Source organism: Podarcis cretensis (assembly GCF_951804945.1).
Source record: "Podarcis cretensis genome assembly, chromosome: 1".
Taxonomy (NCBI): domain Eukaryota; kingdom Metazoa; phylum Chordata; class Lepidosauria; order Squamata; family Lacertidae; genus Podarcis; species Podarcis cretensis.
Window position 1 is genome coordinate 52843428 of NC_137170.1, and position 27492 is coordinate 52870919.

The 27492-nt window shown below is 44.5% G+C and overlaps 3 protein-coding genes across 3 annotated transcripts in view; 2 read left to right on the top strand and 1 right to left on the bottom strand.

Moving 5' to 3' along the window:
- LARGE2 (LARGE xylosyl- and glucuronyltransferase 2) overlaps positions 1-3554 on the bottom strand; it is a 49237-nt gene extending 45683 nt beyond the window's left edge. Inside the window, exon 1 of the mRNA XM_079952981.1 lies at positions 3300-3554. The gene's annotated coding sequence lies outside the window, so the exon portion shown is untranslated. The remainder of the gene's footprint in view (positions 1-3299) is intronic.
- Positions 3555-3808: 254 nt separating this feature from the next.
- PEX16 (peroxisomal biogenesis factor 16) lies at positions 3809-20921 on the top strand. The gene is made up of 11 exons (XM_079952459.1): positions 3809-4046; positions 6209-6244; positions 10470-10546; positions 12217-12350; positions 13137-13237; positions 13704-13784; positions 14304-14456; positions 14745-14817; positions 15778-15897; positions 16127-16191; positions 20465-20921. Exons 1-11 carry the CDS (start codon positions 3911-3913, stop codon positions 20521-20523), a joined length of 1035 nt encoding a protein of 344 aa, XP_079808585.1. The 5' UTR covers positions 3809-3910; the 3' UTR covers positions 20524-20921.
- Positions 20922-23101: 2180 nt separating this feature from the next.
- FREY1 (Frey regulator of sperm-oocyte fusion 1) lies at positions 23102-27042 on the top strand. Its single transcript, XM_079970669.1, has 3 exons — positions 23102-23636; positions 24727-24800; positions 26740-27042. The coding sequence occupies exons 1-3, from the start codon at positions 23572-23574 to the stop codon at positions 26874-26876; spliced, it is 276 nt and encodes a 91-aa protein (XP_079826795.1). The 5' UTR covers positions 23102-23571; the 3' UTR covers positions 26877-27042.
- The last annotated feature ends 450 nt before the right edge of the window (positions 27043-27492 follow it).

Sequence of the window (27492 nt, forward strand, 5' to 3'; positions counted from 1 at the left end):
TGACCTGGTTAGTGGGGTAGAAGTGGAAGGATCATTAGGCGCGAGTGATCATGCTCTTCTGAAGTTTACTATACAGCAGAAAGGAGCAACCAAGCATACTAGGACTCAATTTCTTGACTTTAAGAAAGCCGACTTCATAAAACTTAGGGAAGTGCTGGGTGAGATCCCATGGACAGTAATACTAAAAGGAAAGGGAGTTCATGATGGCTGGGAGTTTGTTAAGAGGGAGATAGTAAATAGTCAGTATGGATTTCTGAACAATAAGTCGTGTCAGACTAACCTGATCTCGTTTTTTGACAGAATTACAAGCCTGGTAGATGAAGGGAACGCAGTGGATGTAGCCTACCTTGATTTCAGCAAGGCATTTGACAAGGTGCCCCATGATATTCTTGTAAAGAAGCTGGTAAAATGCGGTCTTGACTATGCTACCACTCAGTGGATTTGTAACTGGCTGACTGACCGAACCCAAAGGGTGCTCATCAATGGTTCCTCTTCATCCTGGAGAAGAGTGACTAGTGGGGTGCCACAGGGTTCTGTCTTGGGCCCAGTCTTATTCAACATCTTTATCAACGACTTGGATGATGGACTCAAGGGCATCCTGATCAAATTTGCAGATGACACCAAACTGGGAGGGGTGGCTAACACCCCAGAGGACAGGATCACACTTCAAAACGACCTTGACAGATTAGAGAATTGGCCAAAACAAACAAGATGAATTTTAACAGGGAGAAATGTAAAGTATTGCACTTGGGGGAAAAAAAATGAGAGGCACAAATACAAGATGGGTGACACCTGGCTTGAGAGCAGTACATGTGAAAAGGATCTAGGAGTCTTGGTTGACCACAAACTTGACATGAGCCAACAGTGTGACGCGGCAGCTAAAAAAGCCAATGCAATTCTGGGCTGCATCAATAGGAGTATAGCATCTAGATCAAGGGAAGTAATAGTGCCACTGTATTCTGCTCTGGTCAGACCTCACCTGGAGTACTGTGTCCAGTTCTGGGCACCACAGTTCAAGAAGGACACTGACAAACTGGAACGTGTCCAGAGGAGGGCAACCAAAATGGTCAAAGGCCTGGAAACGATGCCTTATGAAGAACGGCTAAGGGAGCTGGGCATGTTTAGCCTGGAGAAGAGGAGGTTAAGGGGTGATATGATAGCCATGTTCAAATATATAAAAGGATGTCACATAGAGGAGGGAGAAAGGTTGTTTTCTGCTGCTCCAGAGAAGCGGACACGGAGCAATGGTTCCAAACTACAAGAAAAAAGATTCCACCTAAACATTAGGAAGAACTTCCTGACAGTAAGAGCTGTTTGACAGTGGAATTTGCTGCCAAGGAGTGTGGTGGAGTCTCCTTCTTTGGAGGTCTTTAAGCAGAGGCTTGACAACCATGTCAGGAGTGCTCTGATGGTGTTTCCGGCTTGGCAGGGGGTTGGACTCGATGGCCCTTGTGGTCTCTTCCAACTCTACGATTCTATGATTCTATGAAACCCAAGAGGCTCAGTGGTTTAGACCACAGCACCACCCGCTCCCATACAATCATCCCTGCAACCAATGTATGTGTTATGACTGAAATTCTTAAACCATCAACTTGATTTATCTAACACAATCCCATGCCTATGTAATTGGGAGTCTCACTGAACCCAAAAGGACTTACAGGCACAGCACTGGGCTGCACAAGTACTTACATCAGACACTCTCCGTGTATGAAGGGGAAACAAAGGCTTATTGGCAGCATAGAAGTAAATAAAATACACAAATACCAAGCTGCAACAAGACAAAGATTTAATATCTTCCCATTTATTGTAATATTAGCTTTCAAAGTCAAGAACCTACTTGTTGGCTTGACAACCACTAAAAAAAAATCTGAAGAGGGGGTTAATTGTTCTTATGCTGCTGTTTTAGTGTTTTAACTGCAATTTGTATCGCATTGTTGAGGACCTTGGGAAACTATTGAGGGCCAAATGGCAGCACAGAATGTAAAAAAGAGATTAACAATAGTTCACTAGCTGCATGACAGAGGTTTTTGCTCAGAAAGCTCATGCTTGCTATATATATCTCTCAGATATGATTTGCCCCTTATCCATATCTAGCCAATATATTAAACATTATATATTATGACCGAAGTGGCAATATGGTGCAGTGATTAGAGTGCCACACTAGAACCATCCACTATCTCACAAATCTAGACATTGTTGTAGGAATAAAATGAGAGATAGGTCCCATTGAAAAGAATTACCCTAACCTACCAAAAGTTCCAAGAAGACACAGGAGTATCTTAAGGCCATTTCCCCTAAGCATTATTTGGAGGATCATGCCCCTTTTCCACCCAAAGCATGCATAGGGCTCACTTTGCACAGGTTCAAATTTCATGTCAATTACAAAAGCTCCCTAGAATCATGGCCTCTCAGGCTCATGGGGCTGCTTAGCCTCTGAATAGGTGAGCTATAAAAATATATGAAGATGACCTTCTCTGAGGATATGGAGAATACATTTCCTTCATTGCCACCAATTAACCACATATTCACCCAAATACTAATTAGGCAGCAGAGCTTCCAAACAGGTCAGAGCTCTCACACATCTCGAATTAGAAATTTACCACTGCAGGGAAAGACTCGATATAGTTTGGCCCGGTCGTATTAACTTGGGAGCAAGACCATCACATTTACTTGGAAGAAAGCATGCTTCGGATCGCAGCCCCGCACATCTATCGCTAAATGATGAAGAAGGTGTAATTAGCAGAAGGGAGATAATTTCAGCCTTAGCAGTTTTGCAGAAGGACCAACAAGCAAAGGAACTTTTACTACTGCTAGCAAAGAACTCTTACTACAGCTCGAGTTATTATTACTTCTGATTTCACACATGCGGCGGCCAAAAGGCGAGCCGAGCGCTCTAGGGCGCTAAAATAACTCGAGGAAACGGAAGGCGCCCCTTTGGGAGCTTTAAAAATTATTACGGTGGCGGTGACGAGCCGTGCATTTCAGGGAGAGGAAGGTGCCTCCAGAGGGGGAAAGGGCTGTTCTTTTTCCAGCCTCCTCACTTTCCCAGCTCCCCGTTCAGACCGCGCGCCCCGAAGGCTGCTGCCCCACATCCCAGGGGCTGTGCCGTCGGCCACCTGCTGCCGTTGCCTCCGCCAAGCAGTAAAGCGGGACAAAGGGGAGGCGCCGGGCGGGCAACGCACCTGCCGCCAGCAGCAGCTCGTCGTCCCCTTGCCCAGATTCATGCAATTTTCCCACACAACTCATATTTCCCCAAAAAGAGGGACCCGCTGACGGCGGGCACCGTCTTCACGACGCACCTGCAAGGCGCAGCCAAGGCAGCCTCTCCTGGCAAGGGAGCGCTGAGCACCTGCCCGCGCTGAGCTGCTCGCGAGGGGTCTCTCCCTGAAGGGAAGGGATGCCTCCTCAACCCTCTGCGCCTGTGGTAATGCGCGCCCGCTTCTCCACCACGCAAGATGCGCGCAGCCTGACCGAGCCGCGCTCGCGCCCTCCTCGCCTCGCTCTCCAGTCCAACCCTTCCTTCCAACTCTCCTCCTCCTCCAAGCCGGCACCTGCTCCTCCGAGCCGCTCCTCGCTCGACTCACTCGCCTCCCCACCACCCCGGTTCTTTCGCTCGGCGCTCGATTGGTTCGTTTCTCTCTCCATCGCAGGGTCAGGAGCTGCGCAGGCGCGGAGCAAGTGTGGGGGCGGGGGGAGAAATAAAAGAGCAGAGTCGGGAGACGGAGGAGGCGTGTCCCCAAAAAAGCAAAGTCCGACCCGGAAGCGCGCGCGCATGCGTGCTTAGTCAGGCGTTCTCGGAGCGGGTTCGTGGGTCGCCGGCTGCTGCGGGGAAAGGCGGGGAGTGGGGGGCGGCTGTGCTGCGGGGGCACGCACGCACGCACGCAGGCGCGCACCCGTCTCTGGATCCACCATGGCAGGATCCGCGCAGGGGCCGCTAGGGAGGTTGCGGCACCTGTGCGGCCGCTACCAGGACTACGTGAAGCGACACCCGGCGGCCACGGCTCAGCTGGAGAGCACCGTGCGCGGCCTCTCTTACCTGTTGCCAGGTAGGCGGGGGGCGAGCCGGGGAGACCGAAGCCGGCGGGGGGGGGGGCGTTGAGGAATCCCAGCTCCCTTTCTCCAACGCAGAGTCGCTGCGGGGAAAGGTTTGCCATTTACCCCCCCCCCCCCCCCCGCCCGGCAGAAGATGGTGTGGGCGCGGCTTCAGAGCTGCGCGGCCGGCAGAAGTCCGGCAGGTGAAGTTTCCCCCAGCAGCTGTTAGAGGAGCGGGAGCTGTGCCAGGTCGGAAGGTGGCAGCCCCAAGCGAGAGAGGAAATAAATGACTGGGGAGTGTGTGTGTGTGTCCCTTCTCCAAATCCTCCAGACCTTTGGACTCGGATTTGGAGGGAGATCTGCTCGAATGAATCCCTTTACTTTGCATCTTGCTAAGAGTACTGTACCCTAATTTTTTTAATTGTGTTCTTCAGGCAGCCCTCTGCCACTTCCCGTTTGGGTGACCTGCCTGTTTCAATGCCTGCAGCCGGTTTCAATCACCGGTTTGATAACCTCCTGTTTGAAAGCGCCCAGGTCACACGATGCTCCAAGATAGCTCACCTTGTTGGTGACTTCTGTTGCAACCTTGGGTAGCTGCAGGGCAGTTACTTTCCAATCCGTAAGAGCTCTGCTAGATCAAACCCAGAGTCCATCTGGTCCATTATTTTGTTTCCAGTGGTGACCAGGCAAATTCATTCCCTGGAAGGAAGCCCTTCACGCCCACTCCTTTCCCCCGCTTCTGTGTCCTGCCTTTTATGTTGCAAACTTGAGGGCAGGAGTTGTCTTGCATGTTATTTATCTCTTTTGGCCAAAGAGTCGAGTGAAAATGCTTTAAATCAATAACTGATCAGCCAGTGGCTCATCACCACATCTTGGGAAAGTAAATTTAATTAGTTAATTGTGTATCGTTGGAAAAACTACTCTCCTTTGCCCTGATTTTACTACCAATCAGTTTCACTGCCTGACCTTTACCTCCTTGCATTATGAGATGGGGTGAGGAAGTATCTACTCTCTGTGTACTATTTATCATTTGATAAGCTTTAGTTGCCTTTTTTCTAGACTAAAAACTTCAAATACTTTGACTCATCCTTGAAGGGAAGGTATTCCAACACTTTAATATTTTTGGTTGCCCCTCTGCCATGCCCTTCTTAAGTCTGGATACAAAGAACAGTGTTCCTGAAGTGAAACCACTATTTGTTTGTATAAAGTCGTTATAATACCTTAACATTTTCTGTTAAACCTATTAATCCCAAACCAAAAAAATAATCTTAATTTTTCACTTATGTTGACATAGTAGCAAAATCCCAAGGTACCTTTGTTAGGTAGACATAGGCAGCTCAGATCCCATATTGCCTCAATGTCTATCACTTTATAACTATTTGCGCTGCATTTCATTTGCCATTTTGTTTTCTGTTGTGGACAAATCATTTTGGAGTTTTTCATGGTCTGTTTGACTTTTCACCACACTTGAATAATTTGCTATCTGCAAACTAGCCTGCTTCGTTGGATAATATATAAATAAGTTAAAGTTCCCAATACTTATCCCAGTTCAGATGCTTGGAGAGCCTCTCTGTTGTGACAACTGTTGTTCCTACCATCTGCTTCCTATTCTTGCACCATTTCCCACTCCACAAGTGGACCACTCCTCTGGTTCCATACTTCCATATTTTATCAGTTAGGGTGGTGATGGAACCAAATGATAACCATCACCTGACTATAAGTTGCAGTATACCTGGTCAAGAGAACATCTGAAACAAAAATAAAATAATTTGCTCATTGTTCATCAGAAAAAAACAATATTTTTAACCTAATTATGACTATATTGTTTAAACCATAATTTACAGTGGCCCCAGTGTCTGTCAAATATAAAGGAAAATCTGGGATTACATTCCTACAATGCTATGGCAAAAAGACTCAAATTGGAGAATTGTCATCTGTCATTTACCTATAGGACGTGTCTTGTTGATGAAACTGCAGTGCAGCTCTGTATTGGTTAAGAAGATGCAGAGTAGATGTAGGCTTCTGTGGGAAATTTTAACCTCCAGGCTGATTGAGCAACAGGGTAGCATATTTGTGTAAGAATTGCATCAAAGCCTTTCCCTCAGAAGACCTGTTTGGACTGTTTTCAAAAGAGTGTGGAATATTGGCTCATGTCTTCCTTATGCTTATTTTCCAGGTCGGTTTTCTGACTCTCATGAACTGTCTGAGCTGGGTAAGTAGAGCTGGAGATTGGCTGTGGGGTCCCAGACCTATGCTATGTTTTGCAAATAATGTCATGCTTTGTTGGGAGAAGATGACCTGAAGGATTCCTTGTCTTTTTTAAAAAAAACAAACAATATTTATTAAAGTTTTGAAAGTTACAGAAAAAAAAGAAAAAGAATTAAACATAACAAAACCATACAATACAATACAAAGACAAAAATACTACATATACATAACAAAAATAAAACAAAAACAACTTAAAAAAACAACAAAAACAAACACATCCAATACTTTCAATGTTATTGACTTTGTTTTACTTGTTTCAGCGACCTCCTCACACCTCCCTTTTTTTGTATTCCACTTCGATTAATTGTTTCAGCAAATCCTTTCCATCTTCCTCAATTTTCTGTCCTATCATTTAACTTGACAAATTCTAACATTATTTTTTCCTTTAATCCATTTACACTCTATTGTACTTAATTCTTTATAACATTTCTGCTAAAGCCATGTAACTTCATTCCAACATCTTTCTAACATTCCTTAATTTTACAATATTTCTGTAGATAATCTTTAAATTTCTTCCAATCTTCTTCCATCATCTCTTCTCCCTGGTCTCGGATTCTGCCAGTCATTTCCGCCAATTCCATGTAGTCCATCAACTTCAACTGCCACTCCTCCCGGGTGGGTAAATCTTGAGTCTTCCAATACTTTGCGATGAGTATTCTTGCTGCTGTTGTTGCATACATAAAAAAATGTTCTAGCCTTCTTTGGCACCAATTGGCCGACCATGCCCAGGAGAAAGGCCTCTGGTTTCTTCAGGAAGGTATATTTAAATACCTTTTTCATTTCATTATAAATCATCTCCCAGAATGTCTTAATCCTTGGGCATGTCCACCAAAGGTGAAAGAATGTACCTTCAGTCTCATTACATTTCCAACATTTGTTTTTGGGCAAATGATAAATTTTTGCAAGCTTGACTGGTGTCATGTACCACCTGTAAATCATTTTCATTAAATTCTCTCTTAGGGCATTACATGCCATAAATTTCATACCTGTGGTCCATAACTGTTCCCAGTCAGCCATCATAATGTTATGTCCAACATCTTGTGCCCATTTAATCATAGCAGATTTCACCATTTCATCCTGAGTGTTCCATTTCAACAGCAAGTTATACATTCTTGACAAGTTCTTAGTTTTGGGATCTAACAATTCTGTTTCCAATTTTGATTTTTCCACCTGGAAGCCCAGTTTTTTATCTGTGTTATATACCTCCATTATTTGGTAGTAATGGAGCCAATCTCGCACTCTATTTTTTAATTTTTCAAAACTCTGCAATTTTATTCTGTCTCCATCTTGTTCCAAAATTTCCTAATATTTTGGCCATTTGGCCTCCATATTGAGTTTTTTCTGAGCCTTCGCTTCCATTGGTGACAACCATCTTGGGGTTTTATTTTCTAACAAATCCTTATATCTCATCCAAACATTAAACAGTGTTTTTCTAACAATATGGTTTTTAAATGCTTTGTGTGCTTTGACCTTGTCGTACCACAAATATGCATGCCAACCAAATACATTGTTAAAACCTTCCAGATCCAGCACATCAGTGTTTTCAAGAAGCAGCCATTCTTTCAACCAGCAATACATTCATTTTTATCACTGCAATTCGGCCTAACAATGATAACTTCAAATTTGACCATATTTCTTAATCCTTTTTCACTTCAATCCAACATTTTTCATAGTTATCCTTAAATAGATTCACATTCTTAGCAGTCATGTTTACCTCTAAGTATTTCACTTTCTTAACCAATGTTAATCCTGTCTCCTTCTGAAACTTATCTCTCTCAATCACAGTTAGATTTTTCTCTAAAACCTTAGTTTTTGTCTTGTTCAACTTAAAACCTGCTACCTGACCAAATTCTTGAACCAATTCCAATACCCTTTTAGTACTAGATTCTGGCTCCTGTAAAGTCAATACCAAATCGTCAGCAAAAGCTTTCAGTTTGTACTGTTTAGCTCCCACTTGTATACCTTTAACCAATTGGTCCTTTCTAATCATATTTAGCAGAACCTCCAGGACCGATATAAAAAGTAATGGAGAGATTGGGCAACCTTGTCGTGTCCCTTTCTCAATCTTGAACTCTTCTGTCATTACATTGTTCAAAATTAATTTTACCTTTTGTTCTGAATAAATTGCACCTATACCATTTTCAAAACCTTGACCTACCCCCATCCCCTGTAAGTTCTTCTTCATAAAACTCCAAGAAATATTGTCAAAGGCTTTCTCCGCATCCACAAATATCAGAACTGCTTTAGTATTAATATTCACTTGTAATTTTTCTAAAATATTAATTATGCTCCTCTTGTTATCAGACAAATGTCTGCCCGGGAGAAAGCCCGCTTGATCTTTATGAATTTCTTCTACAAGCACCTTTTTTAATTTCTTAGCCAAAATATCTGCAAAAATTTTGTAATCCACATTAAGTAGCGATATGGGGCGGTAATTCTTAAGTTGTGTCTTTTCAGTCTCTGTTTTCGGTTATAAGTGTGATGTAAGCTTCCTTCCACAACTCTGGTGCTCTTTTCCCTTCCAATATTTCATCGCAGACTTCCTTCAATGGTTGTATTAGGGAGAAAGATGTCTTAAGGAGAAAGATTTAATGCATAGCCAAGATTTCTCAGTGGTTGCTGAAAGTTTTGCTGCAGAGTAAATGAGCTTGGACTGGGGGAAAAAAAACCCCTTTTTCTTATGAAAGCCTATTGACCCAAAGGGAAATGATAATAATGTGGGCAGGGAGGCACACACACAGTTATGAGGCAGAGGGTGTTCACTGTAGCGACCCCAGGGTTTAAAACTCATTGCTCCATTAGACTGCCACACTATAGACCTTTCAGAATGATCTGAAGGCTCACTTTTTTCACTTGAGGGTTTTAAAAATTATCATACCATTCTTGCTGCTGGTTTTGATGACATTTTAGTAATACTCGGTGGACATTTATTAGTTACTAGTTTCCCAGTAATTCATCCTTATTTTATTGTAATTTTGTGTTTTAATGTAAGCCATCTTGAAAGAGTTAGTTAATAGTTTTTCTAGACTGCTCTTCATCCAGAAGGATTTCAGGACAGTGTACAATATAGTAGAACCTCTAAACTCAAAAAGAGGAGGTGGTCCTTTAAGTATTTTGGTCTTGAGTCATCTAGGGCCTTACAGGCTAACATTACAAATTGGGTGTGGTACCAGAGGCAGCCAGCATAGTTCCTGAAGGCTAGATATAATCTCACCTTGCTGTAATGTTCAATAATCCAGTGGTGGCATTCTGCACACGCTGCAGTTTTCAGGCCATTTTCAATGGGATCCCCAAGTAGAGTGCATTACAACAATTTGTTCTTGAGTTCGCTGTGCCCAAGCTATCCTAATCCAGGAAGGGGGACACTTGGTGACTCATCCAGAACTCTGGGGCTCAAGCAGTTGGAACAAGGAGTACTCACAAACTACCAATCATCTCTGTGACTTCATCTAGAAGAGGTTTTCTCTGCAACTTCCAGACACAATAACTGCCTACCAACAGTGCTTTCATCTTGTTGGGTTTCAGTTCACTCTCAAGTCAGTGTATAAATACATTAAATAAATAAATGGTAATGGTGAATGTTTTCTGATGCCCTAGGCAACTGCCAGCAAAGGGCTAGTTTCACTCCATTAAGTTGATGTTCAGATCCTGTATGTCTAAGTCATTTATATCTAATTAAAAACAACAAGCAAATTACTGTCTGTTTTGTATCTGATTTGCTTCTGCTCATTCTTTCTTGCAACAGCCATCCTACTTCAATAAGGCCAGAATATTTGCCAGGTGCTAGCAGCCTAGCTCAGGTCAAAGGTATTCTGAAGACTATAAGCAAACATCCATTCTGAAATAGCATGTGTGGTGATAAAGATATACCATCTGATAGCATCATGCCAAGGGCAAGAATGAATGGACCTGTTTACCACACACACTCATTGCACCAGATTATGGAAGAGGACCAAGGCGCTTGGCTACCTATGTGCAACTGAGAAAGTTGCATAATTGTGAAGACCTGCCCAGAGATGGCAATGCTCACTTTACCTTCATGTTGCCTCTCCTTCAAAAAAAAGGTTGTTTGATTAAATCAGTGTCCTCTTCTAATCAGTGTCCTTTATTCTTTTCCTGGTTATAAGCAGTAATTCCTCCTGTGCCTTTTCTACCTTTTCCTTTCTCAGTTTATTCTGCCTCCAATTTGCTGGTGCTGTTGAATGACTGGATCCTTCGGAAAGAGCTGCAGCCCCCTCTTTCTGCGGTAAGAATCTTTTCTATGCAAGAGAAGAGGCAGGTGGGGTACAATCCCTGTCTCCCATGCCAAGGACTAGAATGTCGCTCCTGGATTTTATCCTGTTGGCAATAGATTCTGAAGCTGCTGCTATCTGGTTGAATCTTGGGCATCTGCCAGCCCTTGTCTGCTTGCGCCACAACATTCTGGAAGGTTGATGAAAGTTACAGTGGCCTCCAGGAGTACTGCTGGCTTATACTGTGAGTGACACCAGTTTCTTGAGCCATTCAAAATCCAACTCTTTCTTTACCTGGTGTGCACCACGTGAACTCTGGCCTCTGTGTCATTCCCTTTGAGGATTGGGGTGGGGGTGCGGGTGAAGGAGCCCAATTGATCTTTCACTGAAATCAGTATATTCTTTAGGATCTTCTTCCATTTCAGTTGTGGTAGAACAGAAAGCATCAGGCACTGCTGAGTTTAAAGGAAAGTTTGAGGACATGGGGTAGCATTGAAGGTTTGGAGACAAAGGGAGCAGGTTGTTCAGCCATCGGGGGGCTGACAAAATAAATGATGATGATGATAATAATTAATAATTTTATTATTTATACTCCTGTGATTATAAGAATTTGTGTAGCTCAGTTGTGCAGTCCTGAGCATTCTGACTCACCAAGCAGTCCTGTTCAGTGTTGTGGGATGGAATTTTTCCCCAGTCCATTTTTCTGTGGAAAGCTTTCTATTTTCATAAACTCATTATTAATGATTAAATGGATGCCAATTACAAATATAGTATAAGGCAAACTTGGCAGTTTCAATGTGTTTTGTTTACTAAGCACAAGTGGAATAAACACGCTAAATTAGATCGCTCTCTAGGGCATGAGAAAAATTTCCAGTGCCAACTATTTTTTGTGCAAATTACATTAATTTGTATATGTTTTTCCCATCTTGAAATTTTCTGAAAAACCCACATCACAGGTTCTGATGTGTTCAAGAGAGCTTACTCCCTAGTCTTCCTTAAGATTGCAGCCTAAGTAAATGTAGGCAGTTTGCAGAAAGGCATTATTAACACTGAATGCAGAACTCTTCTCCCAACATAAATGGCTCTTACTGTTCCACTTCTTATGGTCATGAGAAAGAGGTTGCTGATTAAAGATCCAGCTAATTCAGCCTTTGCCAACCTGAGGCTCTCCAGATGTTTTGGACCAGATGTTTTGCACCAGCCGTAGTCAGCACATGACATGCCCCAGATTGGTGAAGTCTGATTTGATCCAATGTTGTAAATACAACAGTGACTTCCCAGCAGAGATCTGCAAGCAGGGAATGAGAAAGGTAGCCACCCTCTGTTACTTACCCCCACCATGTGTCCCAAGAGACATTTTGCTGACTTATTTGTCAGGAAAGCTTGAGTTCAGCTAACCTCTCTCCCTGCAGGCAAACACAACTGTGGCACACAGATCTATTGTTGTGTGATTGATGAGCCTGTCTGAGGGTATTTAAAGCTGGTAGGGCCACTGGAATCCAGCTGGGTCCCTTACTTTCTGGAATCCAGCTGGGTCCCTTACTTTCTGGAATCCAGCTGGGTCCCTTACTTTCCCCTCTCAGCCCCCTGCAGAATCACCTTGCTGTGGTTTAAGAGGAGAACTTTGGCTATGCCTTGAAGCCAGTCACATCATGTTGTCTCTCACTTGCCTCTTGCTTTGCAGGTGCTTCCCCAGCAGAAACTGTTGACATGGCTGAGTGTCATCGAATGCGTGGAGGTCTTTGCCGAGATGGGGGCTGCCAAGGTGTGGGGCGAGACTGGCCGGTGGGCCATCATTGTCCTCATCCAGCTGGCCAAGTGAGTGTTCAACGGAGAGGAACTATTGCACCTTGTGAATCCCAAGGGTGTAAATGTGAATCCTTTGGTGGGAGGCGGGGAAAAGAGACTCTTGTTGGAACCTTGATTGTTAGGGTTAATGTGCCACAATAAAGTGGTACCTCTGGTTACGAACGCTTCAGGTTACGAGCTCCGCTAACCCAGAAGTAGCTGCTTGTGAACTTTGCCCCAGGATGTAAACGGAAATCGCGCACCTCTGGCACGCGGGCAGCGAGAGGCCCCATTAGCGAAAGCATGCCTCAGGATAAGAACAGTTTCAGCTTAAGAAGAGACCTCTGGAATGAATTAAGTTCGTAACCAGAGGTACCACTGTACTCTAGGTTGGGCACTTCCTGCATGACACTGAGAGCACTGTTCTAGTTTTACAGTGTTCCCTAGTTGCAGTGTTCCATCATGGGACTGGATTGGGTCATTGTGCTCAGATAGCACCTTGTTCCAACTGGGCCTGCCCACGGAGCTGTATGCCTTTGGGATTCCTCCAGTTACAGCTCCCCATCTGCATCCCTCACCTGATTGCTGTCTTAACTCTTCCTTCTCCTCCAGTGATTGTAGCTGGAACTTCTGGTAACAGCAGCAACCTGACAGGAACCTCACTGCACACACATCACTGAACAGGGTTGCAAATGCAAGGTTGCGTGAATGGTCCTGTGATGGCAAATCGGAGAGCTATATCTTTCTACCGCCTTGGCGGTGAAGCGTCTAGTGTGCGCCTGGCATTTATAGCCCTTGATTTTTTCTAACCCACAGGGCCATCTTGCGCCTCCTGCTCTTGCTGTGGTACAAAACTGGCATCCAGACATCTCCTCCTATTGTGCCTCTAGACAGAAGGCAGTCATTGCAGCAGAAAGGTGAGTCAAGTGCATGGTGGATTGCAACCACTTTGGCTTTAGTCAGGAAGGAAGTTTAGTCGGCCCTTTAGCTGTTGCTGGACTCACATCAGCCCCAGCCAGCATAGCCCATTGGTCAGGGATGATGAGAGATTATAGCCCAAAAACATCTAGAGGGCATTTCTTTGGCTATCCCTGTTTTTAGGCTTTAGCTTGTGGCATGCTGTGGTTGGGGCTTGCAGTCTTCCTCCCTGCAGGGAGGCCAATGTTAGAAAGTTTGAAGAGCATTTTCTGGTGCCCTGTCCAGGCTTTCCTTTAGTGTTAGCAGTCTGCAGAGGGTCACATTTCTCCTCAGACTTAATGTATCCTCATGCCTGTGAGTCTGCTGTTCTGTTTCAATGAATGTGCTAACCTGAGCAAACCAAGAACTGGAGGAGGGCTTTCCCCCTGCCCCTTACTGTGGTCTTATTTACCTGTCTCCTGACAGATATGGAGGTAAACTCAATAGGGAAGGAGCGGATATATGTGGGGAAGCGCTGTAGCCGTGTTGTGAGATCTCTCGATAGCAGTGAGTATCTTTCTCGTTTGTCTCCCATGTTACACCTACTGTAGAACTAGGTTTCTACATGCGTTGCCAGGTCGCAAATGTAAAGTGTGCACATGTATACATGTACTCAGACACACAAGGGCATCTCTATAAACGGCAGCAGTTTTCGACATACCGGTACAAAACGTGTTTAGATAGTTTAAATTATTTTAAATTGTATTGTTTTAACAGATTGATGGCTGGCTGCCCTGGGGTCTTTGGGAGGAAGGTTAGGGTAGAAATTAAATAAATTGATGCACAAGTACAGAGAGTGCAGACATTCTGCTGGTGGCTGAAGGCAGCCCTGTTTAGGGAAGCTTTTAATGTTTAACAGACCATTGTATTTTAATATTTTGTTGGAAGCTGCCCAGAGTGGCTGGGGAAACCCAGCCAGATGGGCAGGGTATAAATAATAAATTGTTGTTGTTGTTGTTGTTACTCATCCAAAGTATGATATCCATGAAAAGCTGAGTCTTTTTCTTTCTTCCTTTTTAATTTTAGCCCCATCCCTGCACTCCAGACATTGGGGAGCGCCTCAGCAAAGGGAGGAGAAGCAGAACCGAAGAGCAATGGAGACAGACCAGCTGCCAACCCCTTTGAGCGCCCAGGAAACGGTTGCTGAGTCCATCTACATTACCCGCCCGTTGCTCCACTGTATCCTCCCTGCAGTGTATCCTGTGCACCACCAGAGAGAGCTGCAGCCCCAGTGTGGAGCATCAAGGCCCTTAATGCTGAGCGGGTCTTGACTCCTGGGCAAACACTTGGAGGCTTTTCTTCAGTCAGTGGGCCTGAAGATCTCCTCCAATTAATGTCCTTTTATTCTGATCCTGCTTTAATTTTTGCTACTGTAGCCCACTTGGGCTCATGAGACGGCTGGGAAGTCTTTCTGCTGCTATAGTTTTTTGCCTCTTGTCTGTTCAGTTCCTTAACTCTTGCACATAGTGGTGAGTGTAGGCTTATGGGGACAGAGATCTTGGAGACCCTGGCTCCTTTCAGCAGTCTTGGATATCTCAAGGTCAGTTGGGATAAAAGCATTTCATCGTCCTGGATCCATTTTATTTCACCTTAAATTTTTTGTAACATGATGATTACCTGGTTGTTTTACTCCACTAGTGGTGTGCCTCTCTGCAGCTTCAAGGGGAGAAGCAGCCCCGCTGTGAGGAGCTGGCAGGAAAAGGAGGGCTTTATCTTTCGTGGCATACGCTGCCGGGTTGTCCTCCTGTTCCATTTGTTTGTTTGTTTGTTTGTGTGTTTGTTTAATTTTATTTATACCCCGCCCTCCCCAGCCAAGACCAGGCTCAGGGCGGCTAACATCAAGTATAAAAACAATTGATTAAAATACAACTTAAAAACAGGATTAAAATACAACTTAAAATGCAGCCTCATTTCAGTGGAAGCCCAGATCAAAAACTGTTTGGGGGGAGGAAACGTCAAATCTTCACCAAGGCCAACTATCCAGACTGGTCCTATGTGGGCCAGAAAAAAGCAAAAAAGCCAGGGAGGTCCCCAATTAGGGGTTCCATCACAGAAGGAAAAGGAAAGAGGGGGAGGGGATCAGGCTGATTCCAAGCCAAAGGCCAGGCGGAACAACTCTGTCTTACAGGCCCTGCTCTCTGAGAGATGGTACCAGGCTTCCTTTGGACCAGGGTGCACCTCTGGAACTCATTTTCAACAGCAGGACTCAACTTTGGAACATAAAAATGGGGAGGGGAGAGTGAGAAACAGAGGGAGGGAGTGTGTGTTTGTCAAATTCCTCATCACTTAGATTAGGAGGAATATCATTCAGGTCAACAAGTACTACTCTAAGGCAGGCTTGAGGCCTAGTTGCGCTCCTGTCTTTAAAAAAATGATTAGGAGAATCATTTTTTTAAAAATGATTGGGAGAATAGCTTAGCACTCCACACACACACACACACACACACACACACACACACATATCCAGCCCCTTGTGATTTCTCTGCTTTCCCTTCTGCAGTTTGAGTTTACTGAGTGACATGAAAGATCTCAACAAGCGCGAGCGTGTGGAGTTGAGGCGTCGGACTCTCCTGCTGCTGTACTACCTGCTGAGATCTCCTTTCTATGATAGATACTCTGAGTAAGGCTGCCTGGCTGGCTTCTTTTCAACCATATTAAAATCCCCACCCCCATCAGGAGACCTCTGGATTTCTAAAAGAGAAACCTGTGGCTTGTGAGCATTCAGCACCCAAACGGGTTTTGTCTGTAAGCTCCATTCCAAGAGTCCCTTTTCCATTGGGAAGGAAGCCATTCTCATGGGCTCATCTGAGGTGTTTTTTCTCTTTCTCTCTCTCTCTCTGTTTCTTCAGGGGCAGGATCCTCTTTCTGCTGCGCCTGCTGGCAGATTACGTCCCTGGAGTTGGCTTAGTCACTCGTAAGTAGCTGACTGCTGTGATTGGTCTTTTTAAAGGAAGCTGATAAAGGTTAAGGAGACCGTAAGGGAGAATCCTCCATTGGTTTTGGGATAACCAGTTCAAGGGGCTTTCTACTCAGCACGTGCTTAGATGAGGGGTATTCAAGGATAGCAGCAGGGCTAGAAGATCTCCACATTTGAAAAGTTGGCACTAGGATCTGTGAAGCTGAAATGTCTCTTCAAAGACTTTAGGTGTGGCTACTAAAAATGCTTTGCTGTCATTGTCTGCTATTGTCACATACGTATCTCCACAGCCTAAAAAGATGCTGGTGCACATTTGAATAAAATGTATCTTCTCTTTTAGTAGGATACATCAATCTTCCATATATTTGGTGATTGTTTCCTTCCCTGTTTATATCTAGCTTGGGATCTAATATTTCATTAAAATCTCCTCCTAGTATTAGTACCCCCTTCATGGATCACTGCCTTGCCGTGGCGAAGGGGCTTGAAGAACTCAGAGAAACTATGAACTATGCTGAGCAGGGCACCCAAGATGAACAGGTCATAGTGGAGAGTTTTGACCAAACGTGATCCACCTGGAGGAGGAACCGGCAAGCCACTCCAGTATCCCTGCCAAGAAAACTCCATGGACAAAGACAACAGGCATATAAAAGTTATGACGCTGGAAGATGAGCCCCTCAGGTCGGAAGGCGTCCAACATGCTACTGGGGAAGAGCGGAGGGCAAGTACAAGTAGATCCAGAGCTGATGAAGCGGCTGGGCCAAAGCCGAAAGGACGCTCAGTTGCGGATATGCCTGGAAGCGAAAGGAAAGTCCAATGCTGTAAAGAAAAATATTGCATAGGAACCTGGAATGTAAGAACCATGAACATGGGTAAGTTGGAGGTGGTCAAAAATGAGATGGCAAGAATAAATATTGACATCCTGGGCATCAGTGAACTAAAATGGATGGGAATGGGTGAATTCAGTTCGGATGACCATCATATCTACTACTGTGGGCAAGAAACCCGTAAAAGAAATGGAGTGGCCCTCATAGTCAACAAAAGAGTGGCAAAAGCTGTACTGGGATGCAATCTCAAAAATGATAGAATGATCTCGATACGAATCCAAGGCAGACCTTTGAACATCACAGTAATCCAAGTTTATGCACCAACTACTGGTGCTGAAGAAACTGAAATTGACCAATTCTATGAAGACTTACAACACCTTATAGAAGTGACACCAAAGAAGGATGTTCTTCTCATTATAGGGGATTGGAATGCTAAAGTAGGGAGTCAAGAGATAAAAGGAACAACTGGCAAGTTTGGCCTTGGAGATCAAAACGAAGCAGGGCAAAGGCTAATAGAGTTCTGTCAAGAGAACAAGCTGGTCATCACAAACACGCTTTTCCAACAACACAAGAGACGACTCTACACATGGACATCACCAGATGGGCAGCATCGAAATCAGATTGATTATATTCTCTGCAGCCAAAGATGGAGAAGCTCTATACAGTCAGCAAAAACAAGACCTGGAGCTGACTGTGGCTCAGATCATCAGCTTCTTATAGCAAAATTCAAGCTTAAACTGAAGAAAGTAGGAAAAACCACTGGGCCGGGAAGATACAATCTAAGTCAAATCCCTTATGAATACACAGTGGAAGTGAGGAACAGGTTTAAGGATTTAGATTTGGTGGACAGAGTGCCTGAAGAACTATGGATGGAGGCTCGTAACATTATACAGGAGGCAGCAACGAAAACCATCCCAATGAAAAGGAAATGCAAGAAAGCAAAGTGGCTGTCCAATGAGGCCTTACAAATAGCGGGGGAGAGAAGGCAAGCAAAATGCAAGGGAGATCGTGAAACATACAGGAAATTGAATGCAGATTTCCAAAGAATAGCAAGGAGAGACAAGAAGACCTTCTTAAACAAGCAATGCAAAGAAATAGAGGAAAGCAATAGAATGGGAAGAACCAGAGATCTGTTCAAGAAAATTGGAGATATGAAAGGAACATTTCGTACAAAGATTTCCATAATAAAGGACAAAAGTGGAAAGGACCTAACAGAAGCAGAAGACATCAAGAAGAGGTGGCAAGAATACACAGAGGAATTATACCAGAAAGAAATGGATGTCTCATATACCCCAGGTAGTGTGGTTGCTGACCTTGAGACAGACATCCTGGAGAGTGAAGTCAAATGGGCCTTAGAAAGCACTGCAAATAACAAGGCCAGTGGAAGTGATGGTATTCCAGCTGAACTATTTAAAATTTTGAAAGATGATGCTGTTAAGGTGCTACACTCAATATGCCAGCAAGTTTGGAAAACTCAGCAGTGGCCAGAAGATTGGAGAAGATCAGTCTACATCCCAATCCCAAAGAAGGGCAGTGCCAAAGAATGCTCCAACTATCGCACAATTGCACTAATTTCTCACGCTAGCAAGGTTATGCTTAAAATTCTACAAGGAAGGCTCAAGCAGTATATGGACCGAGAACTCCCAGAAGTGCAAGCTGGATTTAGAAGAGGCAGAGGAACCAGAGACCAAATTGCAAACATGCGCTGGATTATGGAGAAAGCTAGAGAGTTCCAGAAAGACATTTACTTCTGCTTCATTGACTATGCAAAAGCCTTTGACTGTGTCGACCATGGCAAACTATGGCAAGTTCTTAAAGAAATGGGAGTGCCTGATCACCTCATCTGTCTCCTGAGAAATCTCTATGTGGGACAAGAAGCTACAGTTAGAACTGGATATGGAACAACTGACTGGTTCAAAATTGGGAAAGGAGTACGACAAGGCTGCATTTTGTCTCCCTGCTTATTTAACTTATATGCAGAATTCATCATGCGAAAGGCTGGGCTGGATGAATCCCTAGCCGGAATTAAGATTGCCGGAAGAAATATCAACAACCTCAGATATGCAGATGACACAACCTTGATGGCAGAAAGTGAAGAGGAATTAAAGAACCTTTTATTGAGGGTGAAAGAGGAGAGTGCAAAATATGGTCTGAAGCTCAACATCAAAAAAACTAAGATCATGGCTACTGGTCCCATCACCTCCTGGCAAATAGAAGGGGAAGAAATGGAGGCAGTGAGAGATTTTACTTTCTTGGGCTCCATGATCACTGCAGATGGTGACAGCAGCCACGAAATTAAAAGACGCCTGCTTCTTGGGAGAAGGGCAATGACAGGCCTAGACAGCATCTTGAGAAGTAGAGACATCACCTTGCCAACAAAGGTCCGTATAGTTAAAGCTATGGTTTTCCCAGTAGTGATGTATGGAAGCGAGAGCTGGACCATAAAGAAGGCTGATCGCCGAAGAATTGATGCTTTTGAATTATGGTGCTGGAGGAGACTCTTGAGTGTCCCATGGACTGCAAGAAGATCAAACCTCTCCATTCTGAAGGAAATCAGCCCTGAGTGCTCACTGGAAGGACAGATTGTGAAGCTGAGGCTCCAGTACTTTGGCCACCTCATGAGAAGAGAAGACTCCCTGGAGAAGACCCTGATGTTGGGAAAGATGGAGGGCACAAGGAGAAGGGGGCGACAGAGGACGAGATGGTTGGATAGTGTTTTCGAGGTTACCAGCATGAGTCTGACCAAGCTGCGGGGGGCAGTGGAGGACAGGAGTGCCTGGCGTTCTCTGGTCCATGGGGTCACGAAGAGTCGGACACGACTAAACGACTAAACAACAACAAAGTATTAGTACAGTGGTGGTGGTGGGGCAGTCAGGGAACCATCAGAGCAGTATGTGGCGGGAGGAAGACGAGATTGTTCCTTCAGTGTAAGCAATTCTGCTTGTCTGACCAAAGCATCTCAGTGCTACATTGAATGCTGCTCACTGTTTTGATACTTGCTTTTAAAAAACTGTACATGTTTTGGATGAAGGCATGGCTTACAAATTGTCTGAATAAATAGCAACTTTTAGGAGTTGACAATGACGATTCTGTGCAGAATCCAGACTGTTGAGCAACACAGGAATAGCAGTTATTATTATTGGTCGGTTTTCCTTCTCCAAAACATCTTTTCTGTCAAGATAAAGGGGGTCTATGCAAGGGACCCCTTCCTGAGATATATTTCATATCAGTCCTTCCTTTAGATATATGAATATTAGATCTCTCTTCTTGCCTTATGAATCGCCCTCCACATCCTTTCTTTCATATGCCCCACCTGTGATTTCAGAACTCAGGATGTTGGCTGGGAAGGGGCAGTTGTGGAAGCAAATGTTGGCAAGTTAATTTCTCACATGTTGCTTTAAGGTCTTCCAGTTCATTTTCACATTTTTCTCCCTTCTTCATTTCAGGGCCACTGATGGACTACTTGCCAGCCTGGCAGAAAATTTATTTCTACAACTGGGGTTGATTTGGCCTCAGATCAGGTTATTGCAGCCAGAGGGCGCTCAGGCTAAAAGCAGAAGCTTGTGGTGGTAGGATGACTTTATACAGCGGGAGGCAACCTTGAGACTTTAAAGAACAGCAGCAGCAGCAGCAACACAACATGTGTCTTTCTATGGCTTATGCTAATGATTACCGAGAGAAGAGTAAGGGCTCTTCTGACATCTTTTTTTTAAAAATGTATCTCCCTGTGAACTAAGAATGCTACAAAGAGTAGGTCTTAAGGTTCCTATGCTACTCTTCTCTCCATTCTGATATATGATTTTGGATCTTATGGGGCTTATGGAGGGGGACCCTTTTTTTTGGTATGTATTTTCTATGGCTATGAATGAATAAAGCCGGGAGTCGGCAGTGCTTTTGGGCTAATTTGGTCTGTTCTCTTGAATATTGGGGACGTGCACCGCAGGAGGAGTAAGGTCTCTTGCTTTCTGGCCAGCTGGGATGGAAGGCAGAGAGTTTTGCAGACACTTCCAGTGCTTTGTTTCCGAGGTGAGACAGAGATTAGCATTCAAACCAGCCTGGAAATGTTTCCCCTTGCGCACATGCACACATGCACCCCATTCTCAGATGCAAAGGGTAGGATTGGATCGTTGGAATTAATCCTGTGAGGATATGTGCTCCAAACCATTTTCTTAATGTTACTATCTGGCACATAATCCAGAGTCATCACTGAAAAGCCGCTTCCAGACTCACAATAAGCTATTGCTGCTCTTTGCACAAACCCATTACCCTTTTCTGCCTATACAGCCAGGCTTATTCCCCACCCCACCCCGTCTTTCACAGTAAAAACATATGCAGTTTGGTGCTGTGGTTGGCAGGGAACTGAGCACCCCTTGGGCCAGCTCAGGCAGCAAGCCAAGAATGCTCTTGGGTATGCTTTTTTCCTTGGCTTATTTCCAGTGGTCCATATGCTGCTCGGCTGGAGCCTGGTCTGCCAGGGGCTGTGGCTGCTGGTCTTCTCTGCCAGCCTGCTTAATTTCCTGCCCTGCCCTTGAGGATATGCAGCTCCACAGCTTGCAGACTGTCTGGATAACAGCTAGTGTGTGCTGCAGGGCTTCGCTGAACTGCCGGTTGCGGAGGTGCTGGCAAGCAGGGCCAAAGGCCCTGGCAAATTGGTTGGTGTCTGCAGAACTGAGTTCCCAGCAAATGAAACATAAAGGCCTGAGCCAATGCCTGGGTCAAATAAATCAGAATGGTTGCCCTATGCAAGGCGTCCAAGAAGTAAATAATCGAGTGCTTCATCAACTCTCTCCACCCATAAAGCAGCAGATGGAGCACAAAGTGCTTGTGCTGCCTACCTCCTCGGTTACTTACTGGCACGGTCTGTTTTTCCTTCTTGCTAAGGCTGCATTTACTGATAGGCTACTTCCCAGCATCTTCAGTCTGTTTCTGAAGTGGTAGGCTGAATACTTGGAAGGGCTTGCCATGAATCAGGGCCCACCAGGTTCAGAAGGCAGTATGGAGAATGCTCAGCTTGTATATTTCTTTTCCCAAAGCTAGCAATAGCCTCCCTGCAACAGACAGGTGGGGGAAACTGCCCTCCGTTTTCTGGTGTGTAGTACAATTTTCCTGCAAAACCAAACCCATAGGAAATAAATGTTCTCAATCCCAGGGAAAGGACCTGGAACAATTTGTTTAGTAGAGGATGACTATCAGTCATTTCAGCAAGCTTGCTGATAAAGGAAAATCTGTCCTGTTTTCAGATGTCACACAAACTTAAATTTGTTGGAAGTTGGCATCTTGTCCCCATCTTTCCTACCTTCTCCCTGTAATTGGGAGGTGCTGTCACCTCCTTATGGAGGGTCCTTGGAGGGATTTATGGGTGAAACGATAGACTACCGCAGTCACTACTGGCAAGAGGCCTTTGTTTAATTTCCTTCTTTCCTACTCCACAGTTTTGTAGCAGCGACCAGTAGCTAGACTGATTGGAAACCCATTTTCACTAGCTCACCAGTCTTCAAAATAAAGCATAAATAAAAACTAAAGTGAGAGAGATGGAGAATTTGAATTTAAAGAAAGGGTAGGTGAGAGAGAAAAGTTACAATTGGGTTTCTAGTCTCCATCTGATGAAGACTGGCCCTATAAGTTGAACCCCATGGTTCAGGGCAGTTTAAAACAGGACCAAACATACACTGTATGCCTGTTGTGACACCTTAATGCAAGCAACTGACAGATTCCCCTTCTCTGTGAAAGTTGGAGAGTGTGAGATTCTCCTATTATGTCTCTGAGGGCCTCATCCACCAACTTCTCTGATTCTCAAGAGAATAATTTGTCCCCTGCGGGCCACAAGCTCAGTGTACCAAGGACATAATGTCCAGCAGGCAGATAGTCACACATCTATTATACAGAACAGCACCTTTATAGCCCCCTCATTTAGCTAGTATTTCTACCAGTTGTTACACACTTTGGAGTTTGGTCTTTGTTAGTCTCCTCGCTCTAATGTTGAACCTGCACAGCTACCTAACTCACTAGTTCAGGCATAGGCAAACTCTGCCCTCCGGATGTTTTGAGACTACAATTCCCATCACCCCTTACCACTGGTCCTGTTAGCAAGGGGTGATGGGAGTTGTAGTCCCAAAACATCTGGAGGGCAGAGTTTGCCTATGCCTGTGCTAGTTACTTTGATGCTGTGTTACTGAAGCCTGGCTGGCGCATAAGCTGGGGCTCTCCTCTTGTTCCTAGAGAATGTGACTTCATGGGAAGAAAGTGGGCATAGGATCAACTATGCCTGATGAGAAAGTACATCATGTGGGATGAAGCTTGTTTCTCTGAAATGGGGCTCAGCTAGAAGAGTTGTAGAAGCATGCAACTTTGCCTGAGAGGACACTTTTTCCAAAGGGGCTGCACAAGTTTCATTCTTAGGCTGGCCCCCATTGGGCCGGCCCATTACCTAAGAGTTAGAATGCTGTGTGTTCTTTACCCTTTGTGATGGCATTGTAGGCACTGGGAGCTGTCTTAAGTTCCATTGCTGAAAGCCAATAAGAGTAGGAACCCATTGTTGGATTTGACTGGCTGGATGGGATTCCTGCTTCTGTTGCTTCTCCTCACAGAGAGAGGGCTGTCCATGCCAAGTCTTCAAAGGTAAAATAAATGTGTACGACAAATTGTATACCTGACTCTTGCCACCCAGATGTAGCAAGGAATGAGGGTGAAGAAAAGTGGGTGAAATGAAAGCCACTTGCCTGCCTTTCTTTAGGAATCAGGCACACTTTATTAAGGAATCATGGCAGCAGATTAAATCAGAGATAGCCATTAAGTCTCAGTGCATGACCCCTTCTCAAAGGAAATTCGTGCCAAATATAAAACAACAGCTAGCAGTAGGATTATATTCCAAAGGCTCAACATCTGGGTAGATCAACCCATCTCACATGCCCTAATTCCTATTGAAATTGTCAGCAGGCACATTTTAGGGATATTTTGCTCCTGCTGGTACTAAGAAAATCGCAATATGTGGCTTATGCTTATTCTTCTTCAGGGTGTGTTGGGGGATCAAACAAAGGAAGGGAGGCCTCAAAGGGTATCATTAGACAGAATTTCACCAGGGTTAAAAGTCGTAACCGCCAAACAGCACTGGGCTGAATCAGAGCATGATTTTCATGTTCCATTTTAGTGTAATGGCCATCACTGTTTTGGTATAGTGAACCATTTCAAAGATGTACCCCTATGTATCAAGTCTCATTTCTTTGGAGAATTTAGATTTTAATGCAACCCCTTGATTATGATAAATGCTTGAAATCACTGCATTGCTGGATGTCCTGAAGAAAGATGTGGGGGGGGCGGGGCGGAAATGGGGTCACAGGCGATATGAAAATAAGATCTTCAATAAATACTGCACAGTTATCCACCATCTTTTGGGTCTGTACATGCTTTTCAAACATTATAAATGGAAAGTGATGTAATAAACAGATAAGATTAATTAATAAGGTTTTAAATAGTTGCATTTTCAAAATGTGATTTGATTACATCTATAATTCCTTGATCCAAGAGGATATTATTTTTTTAATTGCACATTTGGGCTAGTGCTCTGTGCTTTGTTTTATAAATTATTATTTGGCTGGGAAGGTGTTTTGAAATAACCACGTGGGGAACTCCCTCCGCACTAATAGTCCATAAGATCAGGGCTTTAGGTAGCAACCATCGCAGTTCCTGACCTTGTCCTCTTCTGCAGCAGGCTCAGTCCGTCTGTCCCAGAGGAATTCTCTGCACCCCTGGAGCTCCAGCAGCAGCACTTTGGCCTGGTGGATGGCATGTATTCCTTTCAGTTCCTACTACGCAACAGCATAGGGCAAGGAGAGCCAATGTGTTGCCCTCCAGATGTTGGACTACAGTTCCCACCATCCCTGACCCTTGCCTATGCTTGCTGGGGCTGATGGGAGTTGTAGTCCTTACCTCTGGGGAAAGGGATTGTCAATATATAGGCACCAGCTGAAAAAAAAAAGTCCCTTCCAGGTTATCAGCAGAGAAACTTTTCCCAATTTTTGGTCCCCAGCTGTCATTGCACTACAGCCCAGTTATTCCTGGCCAGCAAAAGTAATCATAGGGGATTGGTGGGAGTCGTAATCCAACATCTTGGGGATCTGTTGGTAGGGAAAGCTGCAGCAGAGGCATTTCTGACCACTGCAAGATGGTCTGAGCATTTCAAACCTATTATGACGTCACTGTTGCAGCTACCAAGTTTCTGAACTTAATTCAAAGCCTTATGCAGCTCAAGGACTGCTTCTCCCTAACATGAACCAACCTAGATCCTCCATATGTGATTTGGGATTGTCCTCTGTGTGCCCTCTCCAAGGAAAGTGAGGTGGGTGGCAACACAAGAATGGTCATTTTCAGTGGTGGCTCCCTGCTTATGCCTAGTACTGCCACTGGCTACTTTTAGGAACCAGGCAAAAACATTGCCATTCAGCCAGGCCTTTAACTTGGAGAGTTTTAGATACTGTTTCCTCCTTTAGTGCATGGGATACGAACCTACCTAGGACTTGTGATCATAATCTGAAGCCCTTCTTCGTGTGCCTCCTCCTGGAGGGCGGCAACATGAGAAGGGGCCTTTTCTGCACTGGCTCCCTATTTGTGGAATGCTCATTATACACCTTTAGGCACCAGGCAAAAACGTTACTCTTCAACCAGGCCTTTGGCTGATTAGCATCCTTTTAAATGTGTTTGTGGGAGGGCTTTTTATTGCTTCGTTTCTTTTTATTATGTATTTTCATCTTGTATTTTCATGCTATGAACCTCCTTGAGATCTACAGATGAAGGATGGTATACAAATTTAATAAAAACAAAATTTTGAGTTGACTTTTTGTAAAAGAGGGAGCAACTAATAAGTATTATTGTTATCATATCATATAATAATCATCGCCCACAACAAAACTCAGCTGTATCAGATCACTTGGGTTTTCTTCCATGACTAGCTGCACCATCTATTTTCTGGATTCAAGAGAAAGAAAGAAAAAGCACCCCTCTATCAATTTCAGCCCCTCATTTGAGTTTGTATGGAATGGAAGCAATTTGAATGTGGTTCTGTAGGGAGAGGTGGGCAGAAGTGGATAAGGCAAGACTCTTGATTGACTTTTGACACAACACCTCTGAATACCACCACTGTTGCTTATTAAGCCAAGAAGTCTAAACTCACTAGCAAACATGACAACCATGTGCCTTAAGCATGAACCAACAAGATACCCTGTTGGTTTAAATAAGTCAATCCTTAGAGCACCGGTGGGCAACCTGGTGCCCTTGAAATGTTGCCAGACCACAGCACCTATCATCCCTGACCACTGCCATGCTGACTGGGGCTTATGGGAGCTGGAGTCTAACAACATTGGAGGAACCCCATGTGCCGCTCTTATCACTGCAAACATTTTGGTGTGCCAGTTGAACCACCCTCCCTCTCCTCAGCTTGCATGAGGTTCTTACGATCCAATTTCAGGGTGCATGTGGGGGAGGAGAGGGGAAAGCCCTATTGTGCAGGCAGAAGTCTTTGCACAGAGCTTCTTCTGGCAGTGCTCAGTAAGTGAATCCCTCCTCCAGTTTCCCCAACCCTGCCTTCTAGTTAACTGCCTCGAGGATCCCATAATATGCCCCTCTTAAGGCCATGTGAGCCTTCGCTTCCACATCCTCCTATGTGATTTTTTTCTCTTCCTGCCCTGCCATTGCCACACACTTCTCTTACTAGCTCCTGTCTTCACAGATTATGGCATTAAACCAAAGATGCCCAACTTCCGGAGACGGATACAGCGGAAGGAATCGGAAAAGCTGCAAAAAGCACACAAAAGCAAGCGGGATGAGCCAAATTTTGAGGAGTATTATTACGACGACCTCCTTTGAGTCTCTTAGGGAAATGCAAGTAGAGGTGCCACCTCTGAAGTGTATTTGCACCAACTAATTGATCTGTCACAGGCAGCAAAAGCCCCTCAAACCCAAATCACCTAGTAATGTAAGAAGCGAGATCTTCCCCTTCCTTTGCTGTTTCACACTTGCTTGCCTCTCTCCCATCCCATCTCATGTTTTCACTCTTATGGATGTTGAGCAAAGCTTGAAAACATTTGATGAGGGCCAGAGATGGGTGGGGTTTTTGTGTGTGTTTTTTTGATGCAGAGGCTGGGATTGAGTTGGCCACAGCTTTCTGTTGCCATTGTCTTCTCTCCCTTGCCACCCCTGTCATGACTCTTCTTATTGTGGGTCCAATATTACTTCCCCGCTTGCCAATTCTTCTATTCTTTGCTCCCGCCGCACAATAAAATTCCAGATTCTATGGAAGCTGACTACTATGAGTTGAATTGTATAATGTAAATATATATACAGTTCCATATTTGACAAAACTGATTTCATTTAGGGCTTTTTTTGGTGTATAATTAAGTGTTTTTGTTTTGAGAAAAGCAGAAGTTAAGTGCCTCAATGGCTCTCCAGATATTGGACGACAATTCCCATAATCAACGTTTAT

Bases quoted from the DNA above. Each gene is read 5' to 3' on its own strand.
- FREY1 (XM_079970669.1), top strand. From the start codon at position 23,572: ATGGGATTCCTGCTTCTGTTGCTTCTCCTCACAGAGAGAGGGCTGTCC. The intron at 23,637-24,726 runs GTAAAATAAATG...CTTCTGCAGCAG, and splicing joins TCCATGCCAAGTCTTCAAAG to GCTCAGTCCGTCTGTCCCAG. The intron at 24,801-26,739 runs GCATGTATTCCT...CTGTCTTCACAG, and splicing joins GCACTTTGGCCTGGTGGATG to ATTATGGCATTAAACCAAAG.
- PEX16 (XM_079952459.1), top strand. From the start codon at position 3,911: ATGGCAGGATCCGCGCAGGGGCCGCTAGGGAGGTTGCGGCACCTGTGC. The intron at 4,047-6,208 runs GTAGGCGGGGGG...CTTATTTTCCAG, and splicing joins CCTCTCTTACCTGTTGCCAG to GTCGGTTTTCTGACTCTCAT. The intron at 10,547-12,216 runs GTAAGAATCTTT...CTTGCTTTGCAG, and splicing joins TGCAGCCCCCTCTTTCTGCG to GTGCTTCCCCAGCAGAAACT.